The sequence below is a fragment of the Nicotiana attenuata genome, unplaced genomic scaffold (assembly GCF_001879085.1).
Source record: "Nicotiana attenuata strain UT unplaced genomic scaffold, NIATTr2, whole genome shotgun sequence".
NCBI lineage: Eukaryota > Viridiplantae > Streptophyta > Magnoliopsida > Solanales > Solanaceae > Nicotiana > Nicotiana attenuata.
This window is the reverse complement of record NW_017671481.1, coordinates 50,878-75,770: the sequence shown is the minus strand read 5'-3', so window position 1 is coordinate 75,770 and position 24,893 is coordinate 50,878. Positions and strand designations below refer to the sequence as shown.

At 36.8% G+C, this 24,893-nt stretch overlaps 1 protein-coding gene across 5 annotated transcripts; it reads right to left on the bottom strand.

The window, feature by feature from the left end:
• Nucleotides 1-1,185: 1,185 nt before the first annotated feature.
• On the bottom strand, nt 1,186-10,479 carry LOC109208560 (late blight resistance protein R1-A-like). 5 transcript variants are annotated; one of them, XR_002065195.1, is made up of 6 exons: nt 10,398-10,479; nt 4,790-10,074; nt 3,488-4,617; nt 3,303-3,363; nt 2,435-2,809; nt 1,186-1,796 (listed from the first exon to the last, which is right to left on the bottom strand). XR_002065195.1 is itself a non-coding variant. In XM_019371689.1 (4 exons), exons 1-3 carry the CDS (start codon nt 7,477-7,479, stop codon nt 3,350-3,352), a joined length of 3,834 nt encoding a protein of 1,277 aa, XP_019227234.1. In that variant the 5' UTR covers nt 7,480-10,471; the 3' UTR covers nt 1,186-1,796; nt 3,303-3,349. The 5 variants fall into 5 exon arrangements, 1 of the variants encoding a protein (XP_019227234.1); XR_002065193.1 differs by having other exon boundaries at nt 4,790-9,450; nt 9,905-10,471; XR_002065194.1 differs by having other exon boundaries at nt 10,304-10,471.
• Nucleotides 10,480-24,893: the final 14,414 nt, after the last annotated feature.

Sequence of the window (24,893 nt, the reverse complement as noted above, 5' to 3'; positions counted from 1 at the left end):
GAGGAATACACTTTTTTAATGCTTTAGACCAATAAATAATAAAAACTGGTTTCACAGATATCTTACTTTGTATCAGACACGCCTTATAGCCCGTTTAGCCAAGCTTCTTTCTAGCCAAAAAGTGTTTTTTTTCCCCCAAAAAATATTTTTTTGTCTCAACTTGAGATGTTTGGCCAATCTTTTTTTGGGAGACAAAAATGCTTTTGGGAAGAAGCAGAAGCAGAAAAAAATAGCTTCTCCCCAAAAGCAGAAGTAGAAGCAGTTTTGACTTTTCTTCTTACCAAAATAACCTTAGTAAAATATGGTATATACCAAAATAACCTTACTTATTTTAAACCTAATACTTAGAATTAGAGATTATATTATTGAACTCTCCTAATGTATAAATAATTTTTTTATTTTTAGAATAACTTTCTAATATATGGTGACTTTTGGGATGAATACTTTTATACTTGTTGAATGACGATTTTTTTTTATATTTAAATCATCTTGAGAATTAAAGTACTTTTAATTTATTTTATGATTTACTTAAATAAAATGAAAAAACTTTATTATTATCTTTAATAATAAATATTGAGTTTATTTATTTATTCATATAATATTAACTACTAAGTAAATCTTTTCATGTCCTTATTTGTCATTTGATACTTAAAAATACTTTTTGAAAAGCTTGGCCAAACACAAATTATTGCTCAAAAATGCTTTTTAGATTGATTAGCCAAACACAAATTGCTTCTCTCCAAAAGAACTTTTTTGAAACGTATTTTTGGAAAAAACATTTTTCAAAGTAAGCTGACTTTTCCAGCTTGGCTAAACGGGCTATTAGTGTTCATTTATCATCCAACAGATATATGTGTTGCTACATTCAGGAAATATCAGTTCAAAATTGATAAAACCTTAGATTGCAGCTTCCAGCAACCAGCTCCTCCACCTTGCTTTGAAAATCATCTGCAAACCAACAGATCTGTGGATATTGTCATTATACCAATCATCTGTGATTTGCCTTGACCAAAGAGCTTATTTGTGATATGTATGCATTGATGAGTTCATTATCTTTCATCGCTAAAACGTTCACCTTACTTTTTTAAATTAGATAGTACTTCTATTTCAAGAACTTTTTTCTTCAACAGATAAAACATTCAATCAATAATAAGGCTTTAAACAAGGTATCAAACAAAAGGAATATTTAGTAAAAAGAAACCTGTAAAGTAAGGGAAAGAGTTTAAATATGAGACTGAATATAGTTTTATTGTATAATTCTCTGACGAAGAGCTTGAAATCTGTATTTTGATAATCTTCAACTTGTTTTTTCTCGGATATCCCTGGCTGACTGAGCAAAAAAAATCGTTGCAGCTCTCTACGTCAATGTATTTTGGAGAAGAGATGTCGTCAAACCAAGAAGGATCTCCTTAAGCTTTTTGCAATAACAGAAACAACCGTTCAAGGTTAGGGAAGGCATCATCAGGGACAGTTCATTCTATCAGGGACAAATATTCTGGTTTTATGACTGACTTGAGGGAAGTCGTCATTGCTCACTTTCCAAACTCTTCCAAATTCAACGGTTCTCAGTTCGAGTGCCTGAAGGTTCTGAAGCTGAAAAATGTCTGATAAGCACCAAAGGCCAGTCCACAACAGCTTAATGTCAAATTTTAAAGATTTGATGCACCGAAGTATGTAGGTACTGAACCAAAACCGTCTAGCTTCTCAAGCCGTGCTGGAAAATCCAAAACAGGGAACAGACGACTTTGAACACGCTGGAATATCTTTGCTGGAGGCTTGAATTCGCATCTCAGTTCCTGAATTGAATTTTGGATCAAACAACTGCTTAAAGAATTGAATTTTGGACATATTAGGGAGCGATGGAACTTGTGTGTGTGATAATCAAGCAACTCTTCATATTGCATCAAAATACGGTGTTTCATGAGAGAACTAAACACATAGAGATCGACTGTCATTTTGTTAGAGAAAAGATACTCTCAGGACACATTCTCACAAAGTTCGTGAAGTCAAATTATTCTCGGGACATATTGTCACAAAGTTCGTGAAGTCAAATTATCAGCTTGCATATATTTTCACTAAGTTCCGTACTGGTTCTCGAATTAAGTACATTTGTAACAAGCTTTGTACATACAACTTGTATGCACCAGCTTAAAAGAGAGTGTTAAGAAAATTGTGTGTATAAGTTAGAATCAATTAGGGAAATATTGGTGTATCATAATTATGTGCCTTCATTTCTTTCCTATTTTAAATAAGGTGCATGTACTATTTAACACCCAATAGCTTAGGAGAATAATCAACTGAATGAATTCTTTCATTTCTCTCTCATATTCTATTTCTCACACATCCAAACCCATACCACTGACCAAACTACTCCTAAGCATAAATGGTATCCCCATATCATACAACAAAAAATCAAGGGAGATAAAGACTTCACCTTGAGACTTCCTCTGCAAGCACATGGGCTCTCCAACTTGTCCAAAGCTAGGTTGTGCAAACTCTCCAAAATGCTGCTACACCTGTATCGGATCCTCCAAAAATACACTACTTTTGGAGGATTCGACATGCACCCGGCGACATTTTCGGAGAGTCCGAGCAACATAGGTCCAAAGAATCCTCCTCCCGGCAAATCCTGCACTCTCCTCTGCCAATTAGTGGCACCTCCTCATTCACCACCTCATCGTCCTCCTCCTACATGAACATCCCCTTCTCATCCACAGTCATTGAGGAAGAGGGTCCCACCATTTCGGGGTCCTTTCCATCCATAACCTCTGCTCCATTCGGCTTTACAAGTAGCCTGGGTTATGCCTAACTGTATTAAAGATGCCTATGAAATCTTAGTCATGTCATAAAAGAAAAAACATTTTAAATCAATCCGCCTAATTATATATAGTTCAACACAGGCATGCACTTGTCCTTTAAATGGCTGAAAAGGTGTTGCTTATCCTTTCTCTGGTTTTCCTTATTAGTTGCTTTATTTCTTTTTTGTGTGTGTATTTCTAAGTGTTAGGCCATGTGGCAACCAATTTGCTTGGCCCAAAATTTTCGGCTGTTACAAGAGACTAAGAGAGAGCGCTTTTATTAACTTTATTATGTCTCTATCACGCCCCTTGACATGCAAGTCTGATTATTTTACATGGGTCAAGCACGTGCCTCTCATCTAAAAGTTTAAACTGCTGAGAGAGCACACTTTTATTTAATTACTTAATTATGTCTCTAAAACATATTTTCGAAAATGAAAATCAACAAAACAAAATCAAACTGAAAATAAAATGCACAGCACTAGTTGAAGATAAACAAAAAACCTTAAAGTTTCGGCTACAGCTCCTCTGTCTTGCTTTATAGATCATTTTCATAACCAATCATCTGTGTCAAGGTATCAAACAGTAGGAATGAAGAAATTAGTAACAGGCAAGTTATAGTAAGGAGAATGCAATTATCAGAGTAAAAAAGTGAGTTATGGACGTGGTAGGAATTTTCAGTAGAGTACCGTAATCCGAATTGTTATCCTTGTGTGCCATGGACTTATGAATAAAGACCTCGAAATCAGTATTCTGATAATCTTCAGCTTGTGTTTCCCAAATATCCCTGGCTGACTTGTCAACAAATTCGTTGCATTCTCGTACCTCAATGGACTTAAGGGAACAGATGTCTCCGAAACATGTTGGGATCTCCTTAAGATCGAAACATTGACGCAAAGCCAAGTGTTCAAGATTAGGAAAGGCATCATCGGCAACAGTCCAATCTTTAAAGTAACCATTCAAGAGTTTCAAGACTTTGAGCTGAGTGAACTCGTCATTGCTCACTTCCCATTTTCCATCGTCAAATTTAACAGAAAGCAATTCTAGCACCCGAAGGTTCTGAAGCTGAGCAATGTTTGATAAGTGCTGAAGGCCCAATCTAAAAAGTGTTACTGTCAATTTCTTTAGATTTGATGCGGAAATGCATACAGGGTATCCACATTGGGATTCTGCAAGCGTAGGATGGATGTGTAGCGTTTCAAGTCGTGGTGGAAAATCCAATACAGGGAACTGATCTCTGCTAACACCCTTGATTCTGCATGTCAGTTCCCGAAGATTAGGTGTTTTTCTCAGCATCAAATCTGCATCTCCCACACAAGAAAAACATGGAAAGGAAAGCGACTTTAAATCATAAAGTTCTGAGGAGTCCTCAAGTGATTCTTCTGCATTATTTATAACGAAGTACGGAGAGGCATGTAGATATCTCAGTTTAACCATCTTCCAAACTGTAAAGGGTAATGACAACTTTCCTCCACTACCATTTAATATCAGAGTTTCCAAGTTCCAAAGATTGACTATGGATGATGGAACTGACTCCAGAACATATCTTGCAGAAAAATACCTCAAGTAAATTAGCTCAATTGGGAAACAATCAACATTAACAGTGCCCTCCAAATCCAAGACTTTCAGAAACTTGAAATTGTGAAATATGCGTGAAATTGTGAAACGGAGTAAGGTATCTTTTCTGAAAAGTATAGAGCCAACAAGTGAGCAAGACGAGCTCCATTTTTCAAGAGTACCCACATCACTAAAGGCCAAGCGACCATGAGCATGCTGCTTGTAAGAGTAAATACAGGAAGAAGGATTGGCATTCTGATCCCTGTGGAAATATAATTTGTTAAATCATAACATTGATTTTCAAATATAACTTGAATATTATATCACTGTGAATATTTAAACTAGTAAATCATAACATTAATTTCCAAATGTAATGCAAAATACTTGATTAATTGAACAAATAAAGTACCACTAATTGGTACAGTATATATTACCATTTTATCCACTGTAGAAAATTCTCTTCCGTTGCTCTTATCTTGCAGAACTCGAGCAATACATCATGAATCCGACATGCTTCAACTTTACCATCTAAACTGGCCCTCTCAGCAATCATCACTAGATTTCTTCCAATAAGATTCTCCAAGTAACCTGCTGCTATATCCTCCAAATTCTTGCCTTCGTAACTTAAAATAAATGCTTCTGATATCCATAACCTTGTTAACTTTGAAACGTCAATCACTTTATCCTCTAAAAATGCTCCAAAATAAAGGAAGCAAGGCTTAAGATGAAAGGGTAAATCCTGATAACTTTGTTCTACAATAGCTTTTGAATCACTGTGTATGTGGGAACTTAACGTCGCAGCCACTTCTTTCCAACTCTCTTCTTTCTTCTCCATCTTTGACAGAATACCAGCCATCAAAACAACTGAAAGAGGCAGCCCTCCACACTTTTTTGCTATTTCTTTCCCAACTTCTTCAAAGGGAAGGGGGCAGCTTTCTTCACCAAACACTTTATTTTCTAGTAAATTCCAACTTTCATCATCGCTAAACATACGAAGAGGAATGGCTTTACTAACAGATGTAGCATAATTGGCAACTTCAAAATGTCGAGTTGTTAGAATGATTCTGCTTCCATTTTTGGAATCATGGAAGCAAGGCCTTAAATCATCCCATGCACTAGCTTCCCACACGTCATCAACAAGGATAAGGTATCTTTTGGGTAGTAAAGTTCTACGAAGCTCATCAGCTAATTCATTAGTAGACTTGTTTTTATGTTTAGAGTCCTCGCCAATAGCATCACATAGAATGGCTAGTAATAAATTCCGAAATGTATATACTTGAGACACACAACATTGTGCACGAATATCAAAGTGAGAGATAATTGACTTGTCATAATAGAGTTTGTAGGCCAAAGTTGTCTTACCCAGACCAGGCATGCCTACGATTGAGATAACATCCAGCTGTTTAGGTTCTTTGATTAGTCGTCTTCTCAATTCTTGTATCACGTCTCCAAATCCCACAATTTCATCAGCTATGCTTTGATTCCTTGCCAATTGTGATGATGTATGAACAGTGGAAGTATCAATGGTATCATGTAATACTAAGTCAACCTCGGCCATTTGCTTTTCTGGAATCTCTGCTACCTCTGCTTTGATACGAGTTATCTCCTCTATGATATCTAGGAGCCAAAGCTTGAGACACCAGTTAGGTATTTCTTTGCTTATACAAGCTGCGTCAACTACATATTCCACCTCATATGCTTTGCTAATCAATTGTGTAGCACAAACTTGAAGTGTCTTGAACTTATGGTGTTGCTCTTCTGCAACAGCTTTTAGAAAAGGTTGCAAGCTCTCAAGCTCCTTCTGAATAATTTGAAGTTGGTTCTTGATGAAAGCAAGTGAATTTGCATAACGGCCTTGGAACTCCTTTAGGTTATTTAGAAGAAAATCAACATAGCCTAGTCCATGAATCCTTCGCAAGTTAGGAAATGCCTTTCGAACGATGAGGTAGATCATTGACTTGATAGGCACAATGTTGCTCGGAAGATCAAGGTTAAGTGCTCGGTTGATATCCTCCAACATCGTGTCTTCCTTCTCCCCCTTGATATCATATAATGAGTAAATTAGAAATCCGGCATCAACAATAACAGTGTCCATATCTTGAAGACAAAAATCAAGATTTACTGTTGGCAGATGGATGAGAATGCCTCTTAAGTTGCTGAGTATCTCCTGAAGGATTGCCATTTGATCATTCAAAACAAATACCTGACAAGCATTACTACTAGTTGGTAGCTCCACCAAATCGTGCGCAAGAGTCTCAACAAAGCCACTGTCAGCTGCATGCTTGTTTTGAATGTTGGGATGCATTTCTGATTGTATTGCCGACTTCAAATCTTGCAGGACATCAATATAGATTTTGCGGATGCCTGGCTGAATGGGCTTAATCTTCATTTGCATGAGATCAGAAAGCATAGCATTCATTTCACTTGGAGCCAAGTCTTGATCATTTCTATCGCCACGGCTAGGCAAATACAACCATACAACGATTGCTGCGTGGCCAGCCACTATTAAAACGTGACTGAAGAAAGTATGTCGGCTTTGAGGCTCTATGCATTTAATTGAAACAAAGTAGACGAAAAATCTCAGTAACTTCAACTCCTTTAAAATCTCTTTAATTTGGTCCTTTGGTTCCGGAACATAATGTAGGGAACTAGGATCATCAGTCTGCACTAGATCACCAAGAATCTCAACAACTGCATCAACAAATTCGAGTACAATTTTGGAAGTAGCAGCACCGTCCTTGTTGGCTGAAGGCCATAATGACGTTTTCTGAAAAGAATATTTAGCTCTGATGTCCAACTTGGTTATCCAAATCTTGTTTTTCACTTGAGAGATTAAGGGATCAAATTTTGTTTTTGGATATGGATACTTGTAGATCTCGTTCAGGTCAACTATAACATCATCAAACAGAGTTGGAACTTCCTGTGTGACATCTTGCATGTTACATTCATATTTGAAGCTCTGCAATCTGGGAAAAATATCGAGGAATTTGAATTCCCTTTTAAGGAACTTGATTTCTTCCATTGCAATACCCGGCGACAAGAGGAAGCCCCAATCTCTTTCAATGGCTTGCAGACATTCAAGAGGATGAATTTTCTTTACAAACATGTATTTGTCTGAAGACATCTCTCCTTTTCTTTTTAAGAAGTTGTGATAACAGAAACTCTTGTGAACATAAATTGCAAGGGAAAGAAGAAGAATAGCTGAGGTACAAATCAACCATTTGAAACAACCTCTAAAAGTTTCTTTCTTCTCTTTGGTTTCCACTTATTCATAATTTTATATTTAGGAATTAAATGTTTCCACCTGCCATTATATTTATTTTCTTCAACTAAACCAAAGGTCAACCCTGTATGCATGTGCACTAGATTCCTTTTCCCTTTGCACTTATCAATTACTATCCATTTTAAGGACATTAGACTCTGGATATAGAGCAAAGTCAACTTCTATCATAATAACAAGTCATATCACAAGGGTATAAATCATCATATCACAAAGAAATAAATATATCTAACACGAAATAATATACAAATCAATAGATCTGAATAATCAAACCAGAAAACATTAAGTAAAAAATGTTAGAATACATATCTACTTCAACGATCAGATTGACAGATGGAGAAGTGCTTATCAAATGAGAAGAAAAGTTCAAAAATATTATCATATCGCTTGGACATGAGTAGTTTTACACAGAACAATATATAAATTATTAGATCCAAAAAATCACACAAAAATAAGTAGAAGTGTTAGATTACATTTCTACTGACAGATGGAAAAGGTGTTTATTAAATGAGAAGAAAAGTCCACATTAAACACAGCTTATGTAACCATAGTTGTACTTCGACTTTTGGGCGGATACACGTAAGAGTTAACAAGACAGAAAAGAAATAAGGGAGAAAAATATTGTTCTGGAGAACCAACAACTTGGAAGGAATGCAATGGAAAATTACAATCTAATCAAAGGTCAAGTTCTAAACCAAAGCTTCACAAACAAACTTCAACATGCCAATGAAGTAACATTATTTGCAAGTAATTTTATCTGCAAGTGAAGTAGTGAAACATACGGTTTAGCTACTCAGCCCAACCTTACTGGTAAAACCACAAATAACCTAACTGTACTGAGTTAAGCTCAGTTGGCCATATCCAGTTTCTCTTTTCCTTTTCCTTTGCCCTTTTTATTCCTTCTCTTATATTTTTCTCAAGTTTAACTCGAGCGAAGGATGAATGTTTGCCTACATGACCCACTTAGTTTGTATGTGAACCACCTCTTATACTAAGTTACTGTAATAGCTCTAAACTAAGTTATAAATCCATGTTACTCAGCAAGGTACAATTTATTCTGTAGAAGATCCTTATTCAACCACTTACTCAATTTAAGGCCCTTCCTCTCATTCTTACTTACATAGACATAGACATAATCATCAAATAAAGCCCAAAGTAAGAAAAGGAAAATTGTTAGCCTACTGAGACTTATGATCAACCAATTAAGGATAAGGATTAGCCAATAACACTGCTTCTCAAACTTAGAGACTCTATGAAATGAAACCATAATTGAAACAACTGTAGGATGAGTGTGAGCTCAAGGATTAGGGCATAACACTACTTCACACTAGCACAGGCTATATTAAACCACATGTGAAATGACTAGAGTGAGTTTGTGCTCCGCGGATTCACCCACAGATACACACAACACACTTTCCACATATGTTTGGCAAATACCTGAATCAATGCATATAGGTGGTAGCAGGCAAAAAATGAAAGAAAGCTGCAGTTATTTCTGAGGACATCAGATAAATTATGCTCAGTAAAGAGGCCTAACCTAGTGACAACCCTAGTCACCATCTGCTACTTTTGCTAAATCACAGTAGGCTCATCTTATGGAGGGAAAAACCAAAATGTAGTTCACCTATAAGAAAATCGGGTTACATTGAATATTGACATAACCAAGAAAAATAATTTCACATTGGAATAAGACCTAGCTCTCCTCTCATCTTTATATCATTAAGATTAAAAGCTTCGAATCATGCCCTAAAGGAAATACGCATTCAAACTTGTTTATAGCCACCGTAGGCAAGGCGCAAACTAATTAGAGGGGCCCTGTAACACACAAAAAGAAATCTTGAGTAAATATTCAACAGAGATAAAGCAATAGATAACAGCAGTGAGAACGAGACATGTATAGTCTCGGACTATTCCAATAAAAAACCTTTTCTCCAACATTTGATGAAATTATTGACTTAGCAACCCTTATTCAAATGTTTGATTCATCCTCTTAGTTTTGAGTAGGCGGAACTCTGCTGTTTTGGTTCTTCTCCAAAGGGAACCATGATTTCCTATCATTTTTCCTATGGCGTGCTTTCTATATATGTTTAAATTCATCATATAACACAAATAGGCTGCATACCAATTACATTTGACTACAAGCAGGTCAGGAGCGAGCCATTAAAAAAGAGATAACCTAGTGTAACTCCTTTCAAAGTTGCCCAAGCTTCAATCATTTCACCATCAATATTGAAAGAAAAATGCTGCGATTGTGAAGCTAATTGATTACCTTCATGGTCTCAAACGAAAAAAACAATCCTAGCAGCTCCAATATCGACTGCTCCATCCACATTGATTTTGACTAAGACAACTAAAGGTGGCATCGATTTAGCAAGGGTAGGACCTGCCTAAACGGCATCTAAGTACCCTTAATACATAAACTCCAGACACAATCATAATCTGCAGAATGGGGACAAAATCACATCTTTTTCAACAACATAATCCAGTCGAATCTTCACAAGAAATAACTGCTCAAAAAACAAATGTAAAGGATACAATGTGGAAAATTGCATGCTAATAAACACTTCAGGCATCAAGGCTTGTATAATAGGCAATTAAGACTTAGGTAACAATGAAATTAAAGTAGACTAAATTGTCAGATAAAACTAAGTACAATTTCTGTGCTGACCCGGATATTTTATTTACTTGTGCCAACTAAAATACGGACTAAAATACTTCAAGACCACTGCACACTCAAAAGAAATAAATTTTAATTTTTCTACCTCACTATAATACCGCTCAAACTATATTTTTCCTCGCAGAGTATTTCGCTTCTTGCTCGGTGAATTATTCTCTTTCTCTCTGTTTGGTGTATTTTACAACTTAGAGCAAAGTCACATATTTATAGTGCTTAGGATTACTTTATTGATATCATCAGTGATGTCATTTTAGTAGCAAAAGTCAAATACCATATTGTAAAACCAAAGGATGATCTACCAGGAAAAAAAAAAATTCTTAGTGTGCACTTGGTTGGTTTGACATTTCAAAGCCAAAGGAAGTTGTCTTCCTTTCGCATGGGCATGGGATGGACCCATCAAATTTTTCACTCCAGTCTCATGCACCCGAATGAGGTATCTTCAGTTTTTCCATACAGAGTTCATGTCGACAAGTTCTTTGCATAGCTCGAACTTGTCTCTCGGTATTACCTTGGTCAACATATCCTCAGGGGCAATAGAGTTCAATAGACTTGAGCAAGTATGTACCATGCAAGAACAAAGCATATCGACGTGAGATATTATTGAATTTTTGAGCAGGCAAAGAACGAATCTGCAGTCATTACAAAGAATCTTAGTAGTTACACTCAGCCGTTATGCAGCTATCAAGAGGGGTCTTTATTCACATTAAAGAGGAGCTTCATTTGGGGATCTTGTCTTCCTTAATTTAGCTATAAATAGAGCAATTAGTACTCATTATAGGGACACGCAATACTTGTATGAAAAAGGCTAAACTTATTCTCTTACTTTGTTACATTACTTTGCTAGGTACTTTGTTCTTGATATTGCTTTTGCTACCGGAAAAGCATAATTTGAGGCCCAGACTCGTTTCTTCTTCAATTATTTCTTATTTTATTCAATTTTTTCAATATTTTATTTTTTCGGATCAACTTAATTTATGTGTCTATAAACCACATTATAAATTTAACTATACCATTTTACAGATAAACAAAGCTAGTGCCTAGATAAAGAGAAAGGAAAGAGATTATAAGTAGACGTAGAAAGCAAACAATGCTTATGAAAAAAACTGTAGAAGTAGAGGTGAATGAGCTGCTATGAGTTCAGCTCTATATATAAGCAAACGTCCTTCAGTATACTGCTTGTTTTTTAATTTTTCTCAAAAATTCTTTTATTCATATTATGCTCAAAGGTGTGATACAAAGAATAGTAGCATATTAATTTGAGGTGTTTGTATATATTACTAGAAATATGATCCAAAACAAGGGAAAATGGTTTGAAACCCATCCGAAACGCATCCGAGTCCCCGGGACCCCGTCAAATCACACCAACCAATGCTAAAACATAACACGGACCTACTCGAGGCCTCAAATAACCAAAAAATATCAAAATCAAGAATCTCACACCAATTAAAAGTTAATGAATTAATCCAAACTTTCATCTTTCAAACTTACGCCGAACATGCCTAAACAACTCAGAATGACCTCAAATTTTACACCACAAGTCATAAATCACCATAAGAATCTCAAATTTTATGCCTTGATTAGATGTGTATTCTATTTGACTTATGCCCTACTTGAATTTTATGATTAAGTGACACAATTATTCATGCTAAAAATTATGTTTTCAATTATGATATATTATTTGAGTCTATGGGCTATTCTTGAAATTTATTGATGTACTTGATTTGGCCATAGTGACACGTGTATTATGAACACACATTCGTAATTGTTATTTTTGTGATATGCCTTAAAATGTTGTATGACTACTTGAGTTCCCTTAATCATGTAAGATATCGTGTTTACTTTTTGATGCTTAATTAGACATGATATTTATTTGGAGGATAAATCATATGTTGGGGCAATAGTGACACATCACATATAAGCGTACATCATGATTAGAGATCATCTATTGTACATATCCATACATCCCTACATGGTTATTCCTCTAGCCATGTGCATTAGATAAGCTTATCTCTTATTCATATATATACATCCCTGCATATGGTTCTTGTATATGGATTGAGATCACGTCAAGTGAGTTGTCCGTGCAGTGGAGATGATTATGGCACGAGGTCACTGCCATGCGGTTATTGTAATATTGGATTGGTTATGGCACGTGATTTATCCGTGCGAGTGGTATAGTTAGTGCATGTGAGTTGTCTGTGAAATACTTGAGTTGTCCGTGCAATACGTGAATTGTCCATGTAAATGATATTATTATTGGCACATGAGTTGTCCGTACAGCACATGAGTTATTTGTACAACACTTGGATATTGATCCGTCCCCGTGGAGTCATGTAATCGCCCATTGTACCTTGGGGATTGTGAGCGTTGTGTGTGAATGTGTATGTGCGTGCGTGCATTGATATTGATCATGTGGAAAGGATTTAGTCTTGAGCATGCACTGGCATCCTAGACTCGTATGGAAACATTCATACATATGGGGTGCATTAAATGGAAGAGACATAGGTCTCTTCACTTCTGATGCATATCATAATGATACCGGAAAGAGGCGGCAAGACATTCCCGTCATAAATAAACTCTCAACTTCCCGAATATTCAAAAAGTGGGGGGACTATCTATATTGGTGAAAAATAAACTCACTACGTAGACCAATAATATGCTGACATGTGGCATAGAAATCGAAGCAATAAAGAAGGGTGAAGAACAGAGAAGGTATAAGTAACACCCACGAGATCGTCTATGAAGATACCATGCCTATTAGCTAGAAAAGAGGATACAGGTACGGAATAAATAATTAATGATATTAAAAGCCACGAAGAAGGAAGGTTCATTAATATCCACGAATATGGAAAGAAATCAGCATAATCCCTGATTGTGCGTGATTGGTCCTTATTACCTTAACCGTTACAAATCACACATGTAACGAGTAATCAGTATAATAAATGTTAGTAACGGGCAGGATTAAATAGGGTGGCATGCTCGGTAGACTTGTAAGCATTTGGGTCGTAGATGCGGAGGGCTTAGCCGCGAAGAGGTAGTTTCTTTTGTGATGGAGGGTAGCCTTGGCAGTGGTTGCACCTGTGATAGGTTATTCCGGAGATGCGTGCCAGCTGGTGTGATGAACTTCCGCAGAAGTAATCGCCGCTTTTGCACAAGGGGGTTCGCACCTACGAGGCTTAGTCAGTCGCTGGGAGTTCGCAGATGCGATGACTGGATAGCAAAGGCGGACTCGCTGATGCAAGATTTTTGACCTTATATGTGGTATATCTAGCAGACCTCTTTTGTTTCAAGGGTTTACTCATTTTTCATTATTTGAAATTTTGGAGCCCGGATAAAGGAAATTATTGGGGAGATTTTCATCACCACTTTGAAGGTAAGTGACTTCTATGTGGAATTGACTATATGTCTCAATTCCCCATGAATTTGTACACTTAAAACATGATCTTAAAAGGGAAAAATTGGAATTTTTGTACTAGATTTTGGAAAGTGAATAATAGAGATTTAAACCCCGATTTAGAGTTCTATTTGGATAAAACTTTCATATTTGGACTCGTATTCGAATCAGTAGTCGAGATTTGTTAGATTTGTCAGGTTTTGAGAGGTGGGCCCGGGTTGACTTTTTTGTTGACTTTGTATAATTGATTAAAGATCGAGCCGTTATGCTCCATAATTATTTCCTTTAGCATTATTTGATATCATGGTGTATTATTTGACAAGATTTGGACTCTTTTTATCTCATTCAACTTGTGTTCGACACGTGTCATTTCTTCATACAATAGAGGAATAAAACCCTAGTTACCTAGGTCTTGTCATTTCATGTCTTATCATTTCCAACCTAGCTATGTATTGGGAAAAAGTTGAATTTATATTGAAGATGACGTGGCGTGACACGTGGACTGGACAAATAGTCAAAGTATAACAATTAAGAAAAAGGTACGGGAGATGACAGGTACGAGAAGAGGAAGTGAAACAGGCACGAGAAGCAGTTTAGATACGAGTCTCGTATCAATTCGAGTCATTTAAAGCCAGTGGATCAAAGGCATTGAAAATATGGATCTGAAGACAAAAAGGAGCCCAAATTCAGTATTAAATACCTGATAAGTTAGAAAATTGGTATTTAATAGGAATGATTGTGTAACGGCTCATTTAATATCATTTATTGTCCATAATTGTCTCATTAAAGCTTAGGTTTCATTCCTTTATCTAGAATCAACTATAAAAGGAGGAAGTTGTATTGGGAAAAGATGATGGTTGACATCATACTGAAATAAAAACTTGTTCGCTGCTTTATTATTATTCTCAGAAAGCCTATTATTCTTTTTTGGTCTCTTGATTATCAGTAACCCGATTTTTCATCTCAAATTCTAGTTTTAACCGAAATTATATTTTTTGGTTAAACAAATTGGTTCCGTTACCGGAAATCTGATAATCTATTCTTTTTAAGTTACATTCTATCTGTTGTTATCATCAGGTCACACGACAATAATAACAGTGAAAACACCTTGGGAAACCGTGAAAATCAAATGCATCAAGATCAAGGAGATTTGCAGAACTTTAACGTGATCCCTTCTCTTCAAAATTCACCACATCAATCTCGTGAAGGCACTCCTAAATCACATGCTGATGAGCAAGAGCAATTAGAACATTTTGAGGGACCAGAAGAAGCTCTGCAAAGAATAATTGATGCACGGGTTAGCCAAGCTCTTCAGGCGCTAGTTAGCCGGTTACCTGCTGCGCCGTCCACACCTTCGCCTAATAACAATACGCTGGAGAATCCTCGTTCTGGCCTTGTTAATTCAAACGAAGGAACCCCCATTGAACCACGAGAAATGAATCCAGGTAATACAAATAATTCTTATTTACAAAATTTGGTACTAACTTTGCAGACACAGCTCAAAGAACAAAACGAGCGCATCGAGCAAATCCCTGGAGTTCCCCCAATAATCAAAGGAATAGATGCGGATAAATATTCACAACAACCTTGGAAATCAAGTGCTGCTCCCCTTTCAATCCCTAAAAAGTTCAAAATGCCTGACATTTCAAAATATGACGGCACAACCGATCCACGTGACCATGTGACAGCATTTACTACAGGGGTCAAAGGAAATGATTTAACCAAGGAGGAGATTGAGTCCGTGTTGGTCAAAAAATTTGGTGAAACACTCACCAAGGGTGCACTAACCTGGTATTCTCTTTTGCCTGAAAACTCTATAAACTCTTTTGCTGAGCTTGCAGATTCTTTCATTAAGGCGCACTCAGGAGCACAAAAGGTTGAAAAAAGAATGGAGGACATCTTTAAAATCAAACAAGGGGATACAGAGTTGCTCAGNTAGGACCTTGGCCAGCTTGAGGTTAGTAATAAATGTAAATGCTGTGTTGAGGGTTTGAAAGCCCGAGTTTGCACAATGTAGTGCTATGTGAGGTGACTTGCACGCCAGATAACGGGCGTGGGGTAGAGCACCGTCGGGGATTGTGACTTGGTCCGTCCCGCTTAATAAAATTACTACCTAATTGATTGTAGTTTTGTGATATCCTTATAAAAATGGATTAATTGTCATAATTGGGCTTCGTGCCAAATACTCAAATCCTTGAGGGATTATTTTTACTGGTTTCTTACCATATTTCTAGATATTGAACTCAGTCTTGGTATTTAACACTGTTTTGTAAACTCATCCACTTTTTCTCAGAACTTGGAACTTAAATAATATTTTTAAATGAAGTTTGGGCTGAATATTTTTATATTATTGTGCCGAAAGGCTTATGTGATTTTGGACTGAGTATGGGATCGGACTGCACGCCGCAGTGGTATGATCAGGTTCTTACAGCTCCGTAAGTAGATATTTTAAATTATTGTTGTATTTTTATTTGTGAAGTGTGTGTGTGTCTGTTCAAAAAATATTTTGTATATTAAAGTTTGTTTTAGTTTTGTATATTATAGTTTGTTTTAGTTTTGTATATTAAAGTTTGTTTCTTTAATGTATAGTTTTGGCTTAAATTGAATATTGCTCTTTAGTTTCATGTGTGTGTGTTCTTCAACAATATTATCAAGAAAAGATATTTTTGTATATTAAAGTTTATTTCTTTAACGTCGGGTTTTGACTATTTTAATTATATTCTGAATGCTGCTTCTTTTTTGCTTTAGNNTTGTCCAAGTCAAGTGCAGCATTACCAGACATGCGAAGGGCTGTGACAACATCAGCTGTCATTCCTCTGTTACCAAATCCTGATTAAAAGAAGAATACACAATCAACATTAAGAAAAAAGTACTTAATGTGCAAAAAGAAAAATGTATAAAGAAAAGAGGCGATACCGTGTGTTTTAACTTTCCAGCCATGTAAAGCGGAAATTGATTTCCAAGTTCTTTGCTCCTTAGGAGCAACCTTCAAAATTGAATCTACCCAACCACGAAAGTTGGGAACAGGTTCCACATCTCCCATGGTTGCTACAAAAAACCAAAAAGAGACAAATTTAGAAAAAGAATCGAAATTCTCAACAGAAAAAGAGGTACGGTCAAATAAAAAAAAACTTACGTGCAAAATTCCACTTCTCAGGGAAGGGAATATTTGTTTCACCAAGCAAATCCACCGTACGCACAGCAACCTAACGGGCATACCATCCACGATCATTGTCATTTCTGTACTTACCAAAACCTTCTTGCTTCTCGCAGTTAAGGTAAAGACTCCATGACGTATCAAATTAGGGTGGTATAAATGGATAAGGTGAGAAAAGAAAATTAACAGTGGCTTTGGTAGAAAGATATCTCAAACAAGCCATTGCTCTCCATACTAAAGGACCAACTTGGGCCAGACAAATATTAAAGAAACGGCAAAAATCGAGGATGATTGGGTCAATTGGGGGATTAAAACCCAAAGTAAAAGGGTAAGTATAGACAAAAGAGTATCTAATCCTAAAAGAAGAAATTCTTTGATTTATGGAAGGAATTGACATTGGAAGACTATTTTTCCAGTTACAATCTCCTCTGATGGTAGGGATTGTAAGTTCGGTCACTAATGTAGGATATGTGTCAGTTTTGTCTAAACCAACAACTTGCTTTTGAAGGGATTGTCTATCACTTACAAAAGATAAATCACTTGGTACGATTTCATCAACTAAAGGTTCTCGAGAAGAATCAGCAATTTCTTTACCTTTAGAAGAAGGAGTTTTCAGAATAGAACTCCTAGAAGAAGAACCAGAAGAGCCGCCTCGAGTAGATTCTAACCCTGTACGAAGTCTGCCTCCTCTGTCTCTTCTATGTCTAACAGGGGCATTGGGGAATTTGTCTAAAATAGGAACTTTTCTAGGGTTAGGGTTTAGAGACGCCATTGTTGAGCAGAGATGAATCGAAGGGAAGCAAAAATAAGGAAGAAAAACGTTTGCTAAAGAGAAGACGACACGTATATGGTGCATTAAATAGAAGAGACAATTGAAGAGGCAATACTGTCATCGCATTGATTATGGCAAAAATTCCCTTTTTAATGAAGATCCACTTTCCAAATATTTAATTGATAAATAAATGAAAAGTGGGGGGACTATCTCTATTGGGAAAAAGTTGAATTTATATTGAAGATAACGTGGCGTGACACGTGGACTGGACAAATAGTCAAAGTATAACAATTAAGAAAAAGGTACGGGAGATGACAGGTACGAGAAGAGGAAGTGAAACAGGCACGAGAAGCAATTTAGATACGAGTCTCGTATCAATTCGAGTCATTTAAAGCCAGTGGATCAAAAGGCATTGAAAACATGGATCTGAAGACAAAAAGGAGTCCAAATTCAGTATTAAATACCTGATACGTTAGAAAATTGGTATTTAATAGGAATGATTGTGTAACGGCTCATTTAATATCATTTATTGTCCATAATTGTCTCATTAAAGCTTAGGTTTCATTCCTTTATCTAGAATCAACTATAAAAGGAGGAAGTTGTATTGGGAAAAGATGATGGTTGACATCATACTGAAATAAAAACTTGTTCGCTGCTTTATTATTATTCTCAGAAAGCCTATTATTCTTTTTTGGTCTCTTGATTATCAGTAACCCGATTTTTCATCTCAAATTCTAGTTTTAACCGAAATTATATTTTTTGGTTAAACAAGCTAGATCCTCTATCAAATATTAGAAAAAATATTTTTGAGGAACAATGCAATAAAGGAATATCACAGCACAGAGACAAATGCTCCACTAATGGGAGGGTCGAGGGAACTGCCTTCAGAGATGTGGATAGAAATGTTTAGTCGCTTTAACACCATTCAAAAGATCAGGTTTTGGCACAACAAATTTGCCCTGATTGGAGAAATTTTTTCAAGCTCGACCTATGGTATGGAGTGATATTGATATAGAAAAATACACATGACCTCCCACTCCGAGTGAGAAAAAGTTTCTCATGTTAGCTATTGGCTGCAGCCGAGGCAAAATTACTCAAATCAGCTTCACCGGTAGTTTGGACAATCAGTATTTTCAGGTTCTTACAGCTCCGTAAGTAGATATTTTAAATTATTGTTGTATTTTTATTTGTGAAGTGTGTGTGTGTCTGTTCAAAAAATATTTTGTATATTAAAGTTTGTTTTAGTTTTGTATATTATAGTTTGTTTTAGTTTTGTATATTAAAGTTTGTTTCTTTAATGTATAGTTTTGGCTTAAATTGAATATTGCTCTTTAGTTTCATGTGTGTGTGTTCTTCAACAATATTATCAAGAAAAGATATTTTTGTATATTAAAGTTTATTTCTTTAACGTCGGGTTTTGACTATTTTAATTATATTCTGAATGCTGCTCTTTTTTGCTTGAGCATATTATCTTTTGCTTGAGTATAGGGAGGACTATTTGTGCAATTAGCAACATGAGCATAATAGAGAGGAACAATGCAATAAAGGCTTTAGAGGAACAATGCAATAACGGAACGTCAGAGCACAGAGACAAAACGCTCCAGTGATGGGAGGGCCGAGGGAACTGCCTTCAGAGATGTGGATAGAAACTTTTAGTCGCTTTGACACCATTCAAAAGATCAGGTTTTTGGCACAACAAATTTGCCTAGCTGAAGAAATTTTTTCGAGACTCGACCTATGATATGGAATACCATTGATATGGAAAAACACACATGCCCTCCCACTTCGGGTGAGAAAAAAAATTCTCATGTTAGCTATTGGCCGCAGCCGAGGCGAAGTTACTCAAATTGGCTTCACTGGCAGTTTGGACAATCACTATTTCAAGTTCTTGCAGCTCCGTAAGTAGATACTTCTAATTATTGTTGTATTTTTATTTGTGAAGTGTGTGTGTCTGTTCAAAAGATAGTTTTGTATATTAAAGTTTGTTTCTTTAATGTAGGGTTTTGGCTTTAATTAAATATTGCTCTTTAGTTTCATGTGTGTATGTTCTTCAACAATATTATCAAGAAAAGATATTTTTGTATATTAAAGTTTATTTCTTTAACGCGGGATTTTGACTATTTTAATTATATTCTGAATGCTGCTCTTTTTGCTTGGACATAGTATCTTTTGCTTAAGTATAGGGAGGACTATTTGTGCAATTAGCAACATGAGCATAATTTGGTACAGAATGCCCAAGTCTTATTTACTTTTTCGAGCAAAATTTGGCATGAATATCTTCTCCAGTTGTTGACAAAGTTATATTTTCTTCTAAAATTGCTAATGCTAGTGGTTTGTGTTACTGTTTCAGGTCCAAAAATCTAAGAATATTTTGGCTTCAGGGAAATTTTGATCTTTCTGATATTGAGTTTGCATAAATGTTCCTTACAGTGCACTTGGTTGGTTTGACATTTCAAGACAAAGGAAGTCGTCTTCCTTTCACATGGGCATGGTATGGACCCATCAAATCTTCCCCTCCGGTCCCTGCACCTAAATGAGGTATCTTCAATTGTTTATATAGAGTTCATGTCGACAAGTTCTTTGCATAGCTCGAACTTGTCCCTCAGTATTACCTTGGTCAACATATCTGCATGAATCTCCTTGACCTATAAGGGTTTGTTCTTTACTTTCTCACAAATCCAATAATATTTTACATCGATATGCTTTGTTCTTGCATGGTACATAGAGTTCTTGCTCAAGTCTATTACACTCTGACTGTCACAATAGATGACATACTCCTTTTGATGCAATCCAAACTTTTGAAGAAACCACTAGAGTCATACCATCTCCTTGTCAATTTTTGTAGAAGCAATATACTCTACTTAAGTTGTTTAAAATACAACCCGCTTTTGTAATTTAGACTGCCATGATATTGCTCCCCCTGAAAAAATAAATAGATATCTAATAGTGGATTTTCTACTATCAATATTATCGGTCATATCAACATTTGTATAACCTTTCAAGACTAGATATGATCTCCCAAAATGCAGGCATTTATTCGAGGTTCCTTTTAGATACCTAAGTATCCACTTTACAGCTTCTAAATGTTCTTTCCCACGATTGTTAAGAAACCTACTAATAACACTGACAGCATGAGCAATATCCGTCTGATACATACTAGTTGATACATTAAGCTCCTGACGGCAGAGGAATATGGAAATTTAGCCATGTTTTTTTTATCTTCCTTTGTTGTAGGATACATTTTCTTGCTCAACTTCATATGACCAGCAAGAGGCGTGCTAACTGGTTTAACACTCATCATGTTGAAGAGTTTAAACATATGTTCAATGTACTTATTTTGTGACAACAATAACTTTTTGGTTTTCCTATCTAGGACAATCTATACTCCTAGAATTTGTCGTGTTGGGCCTAAGTCTTTCATGTCAAATGACTTGGACAAATCTTCTTTCAACTTGGCAATCAACTTCATGTCCTATCCTACAATCAACATGTCATGCACATATAATAACAAGATAATAAAGTTATTGTTAGAGAATTTTTTATAGTATATATATGGATCTGAAGAAGTCTTTGACTGCGTTTGACTTCTCATGAATGGGTCAAACTTATTGTACCACTGCTATGGCACTTGTTTCAGCCTGTAAAGACACTTTTTCGATTTGCACATCATGTGTTTCTTCACCTTTACTTTAAAACCTTCTGGCTAATCCATATAGATCTCTTTTTCCAAATCTCCATGTAAAATACAGTTTTCACGTCCAACTGCTCCACTTCAAGATCTAGGCTAGCTGCCAAACTCAAGAGTGTTCGAATAGAATTCATTTTGACAACAGATGAGGAAATTTCATCAAAATCATTACCATTCTTCTGTTCGAAATCTTTTACCATCAATCGAGCTTTGTATTTGACCAGCTTGTCATTTTCATCTTTCTTGAGTGTAAAGACCAATTTGAACTTGACCAGTCTTCTGCTTTTTGGATTCCATCTGGATGAGACAACACTTCCTTAAAGTTCTCTGGCTCCCCCTTATTATGAGGATATACTCTGAAGAATGATACTTCGTGGACTCTACGATCTCTCTTTCAGATCTTCTCAAAAGTTGTTGTCCTTCTTCTTGTTGTTGCTCTTCTTCTTCCTCTTGTGGACTAGGGTGCTCCCCCTACTCAGCAATCTCTTTATCCACGCCTTATGTGTGCCATTATTCACATGTGAAAGGATTACATACAGGTACATTATGAGCAGTAATAAAGTTAGTAACTATACCATTATCATTTTTGGTCTTTGTTTATAGATCATTATCAATCCCGACCATATCTTCTCTGAAGATCACATCTGCTTCTGATGATTTTCTTTATTTCTGGATCCCACAATCTGTAGCCGAACTCTTCAGCTCCATAACCGATGAAGATGCATAGAATAGCATTATCAGCCGCTTTGTTCTCTGCTCCTTCGGCACATGCACAAAAGTTTTATATTCGAACACTTTTAGATGGGAGTAAGACATCTCTTTGTTGGTCCATACTTTCTCTAGAATGTCAAACTCCAACGGCACTAATGGACTTCTGTTAATCAGATAATAGGTTGTGAGAGCTGCCTCGCCCTAAAATAACATAGGTAGTTTTGCCATTTTGAGCATACTTCTTACAGTTACACCATTGCGTTATGGCGTTCCAGGAACTATCTTCTCTTGTCTGATTCCGTGGCTTGAGTAGTTGTCACGACCCAAATCCTAACCTATCGTGGTGGCGCCTTTCGTGGTACTAGGCAAGCTGAAAATTCCAAAATACACCCCATTTAATAGAAAATGAATCAAGTAATTTTAAATAAGCAAAGTTTTCATAAACAGAGGTAAAACCCAAAAACACAGGTGCGGAAAATAGCTCCTAATATCGGGGTGTCACTGAGCCCATGAGCATCTATAGATCACCGGTCTAGAAATGAAGTGTCTATCAACGTCTGGATCAAAATACAACGAAAGAAAAGATAAGGAAGGAGAAGCAAAGACTGCAAACGCCAGGCAGCTACCTCGATATCTCCAACGATCAGCTATGTGAAATATCAACACCCTCCGCGTCCAGTAACTCCTAGATCTACACATGAAGTACATGGTGTAGCATGAGTACAACCAACTCAGTAAGTAACAATAAAAAAATAAGGGATTGAAACATAGTGATGAGCTACACAGTTATAATTCATTTTCAATAGTCTCAACAAGGAAAATAGACATGCTTTCAAATCCAGCAAATTAAGTCAAATCAATTTATACATGCCAAGTTCAAGTAAAATCGAATAAAAATATCTCTCAGAAATTTTCAAAACAGTGATATATGGCAACTATGTGCAACAATAATGAAATCATATACAGCCTCTCAGGACAACAATCACACATTCCTCACGGTCACTCAGCACTCGGCACTCAACACTCGCACTCAGTAGGTACCCACGCTCACTGGGGGTGTGTACAGACTCCGGAGGGGCTCCTTCAACCCAAGCGCTATATCAAGCCAATCATGGCATAAATTAATGAGAAATGTTGTGGCGTGCAGCCCGGTCCCATAAATATCCTCACAATCAGGCCCTCGGCCTCACTCAGTCATCAATCTCTCCAGTCTCCCAGGCTCTCAAAAATCATAAAAATCAACCCAACAATAATGATATGATGTATCAACAAGAATAATAGAGACTGAGATATGATATGCGAGTAAAAATTGAGACTGAATACAAATAGCATTTAGCATGTAATTTCAACATGTGACACGACCTCTCTGGGTCCCCCAAAGTACCAACACATCGCATAAACATGGTTTCTAGCATGATTTACAGTCAAATTTCTACAACACATGGAGAGCATATAGCAAACAACAAGTTTATTCAACTTTTCAGTTTCACAGAATGGACCAAGTCCCAATTCCCACAGTGCACGCCCACATGCCCGTCACCTAGCATGTGCATCACCTCCAAAACAATCATATAACACAAAATCCAGGGTTTCGTACCCTTAGAACAAGATTTAGAACTTTTACTTACCTCAATCCGAGCCAAGACTCTACTCCAATACGCCTTTGCCTCGCAAGTCGGCCTCCAAATGTCTCGAATCTAGCCACTAGCAGCACAATACGTACAATACGGGCTAAAGGAATCGATTCCACAAGAAAAATACGAAATTACAAACCAATATCCGAAATTAGCCAAAAGCCGGACCCTGGGCCCACGGCTCGAAATCCAACAAAAGTCACAAAATTCGAAACCATTCACTCACGAGTCTAGTCATACCAAATTTATCAAAATTCGACACCAAATAGCCGTTCAAATACCCAAAATTAACTCTCCACATCCCTATCCTCAAACCCCCAAATTTCACCTCAAAGCCACACCAACTAGGTGGACAATCAGTGGAGAAACATAATTATTGAAGAAAAATGAACACAAGGAGCTTATCACAAATCCGAGCTCAAAATGATAGAAATGGTGAAAAATCTCAAAATGATATATATATACATACACATACATACATATATATATATATATATATATATATATATATGTTATGCCCAGGACTTCCGCACCTGCGGCCAAAATCCCGCTCCTGCGGCTTGCTTCTGCGAGGAAAATCCGCTCCTACGGAAGTCACTTAACCCACCTGGGCTCGCACCTGCGCTCTAGGTCTCGTACCTGCGGAGGCGCTTCTGCGGCCCACGATCCGCTTCTGCGGAAACGGCCTACCCTTCGTTCCTTCAAGCTCGCTTCTGTGCTCTATTCGCCGCATCTGCGGCCTCGCAAGTGTGGAAGAAACCTCGCACCTGCAGCCTCTGCCCAAATCCTCCTTGCCCGCTTCTGCGGGCTCGCACCTGCGGTGTCCATTCCGCAGGTGCGATTACACCAATAGTAACAAAACTTCAGATGCTTCTCTAACTCAATTCCAAGTTGGTTAACCACCCGAAATCAACTCGAGGCCCCTAGGACCTCAACCAAACATACCAACAAGTCCTAAAACACGATAGAAACTTAGTCGAACCCTCAAATCACCTCAAACAACATAAAAACACAAATTGCACACGGATTCAAGCCTAAAGAACTTCGAAATTTCCAAATTCTACAAACGATGTCAAAACCTATCAAATCACGTCCGATTGACCTCAAATTTCACACACAAGTCACAAATGGCCCCGCAAATCTATCCAATTTTCAGAAATCCAATCCGAGCCCGATATCATAAAGTCCACTCCCGGTCAAACTTTCCAAAATTCCAACTTTTGCC

Coding starts and splice junctions, on each gene's coding strand:
- LOC109208560 (XM_019371689.1), bottom strand. CDS start 7,479: ATGTCTTCAGACAAATACATGTTTGTAAAGAAAATTCATCCTCTTGAA. Junction 4,618..4,789: donor TTTCTACAGTGGATAAAATG/GTAATATATACT, acceptor ATATTTCCACAG/GGATCAGAATGCCAATCCTT.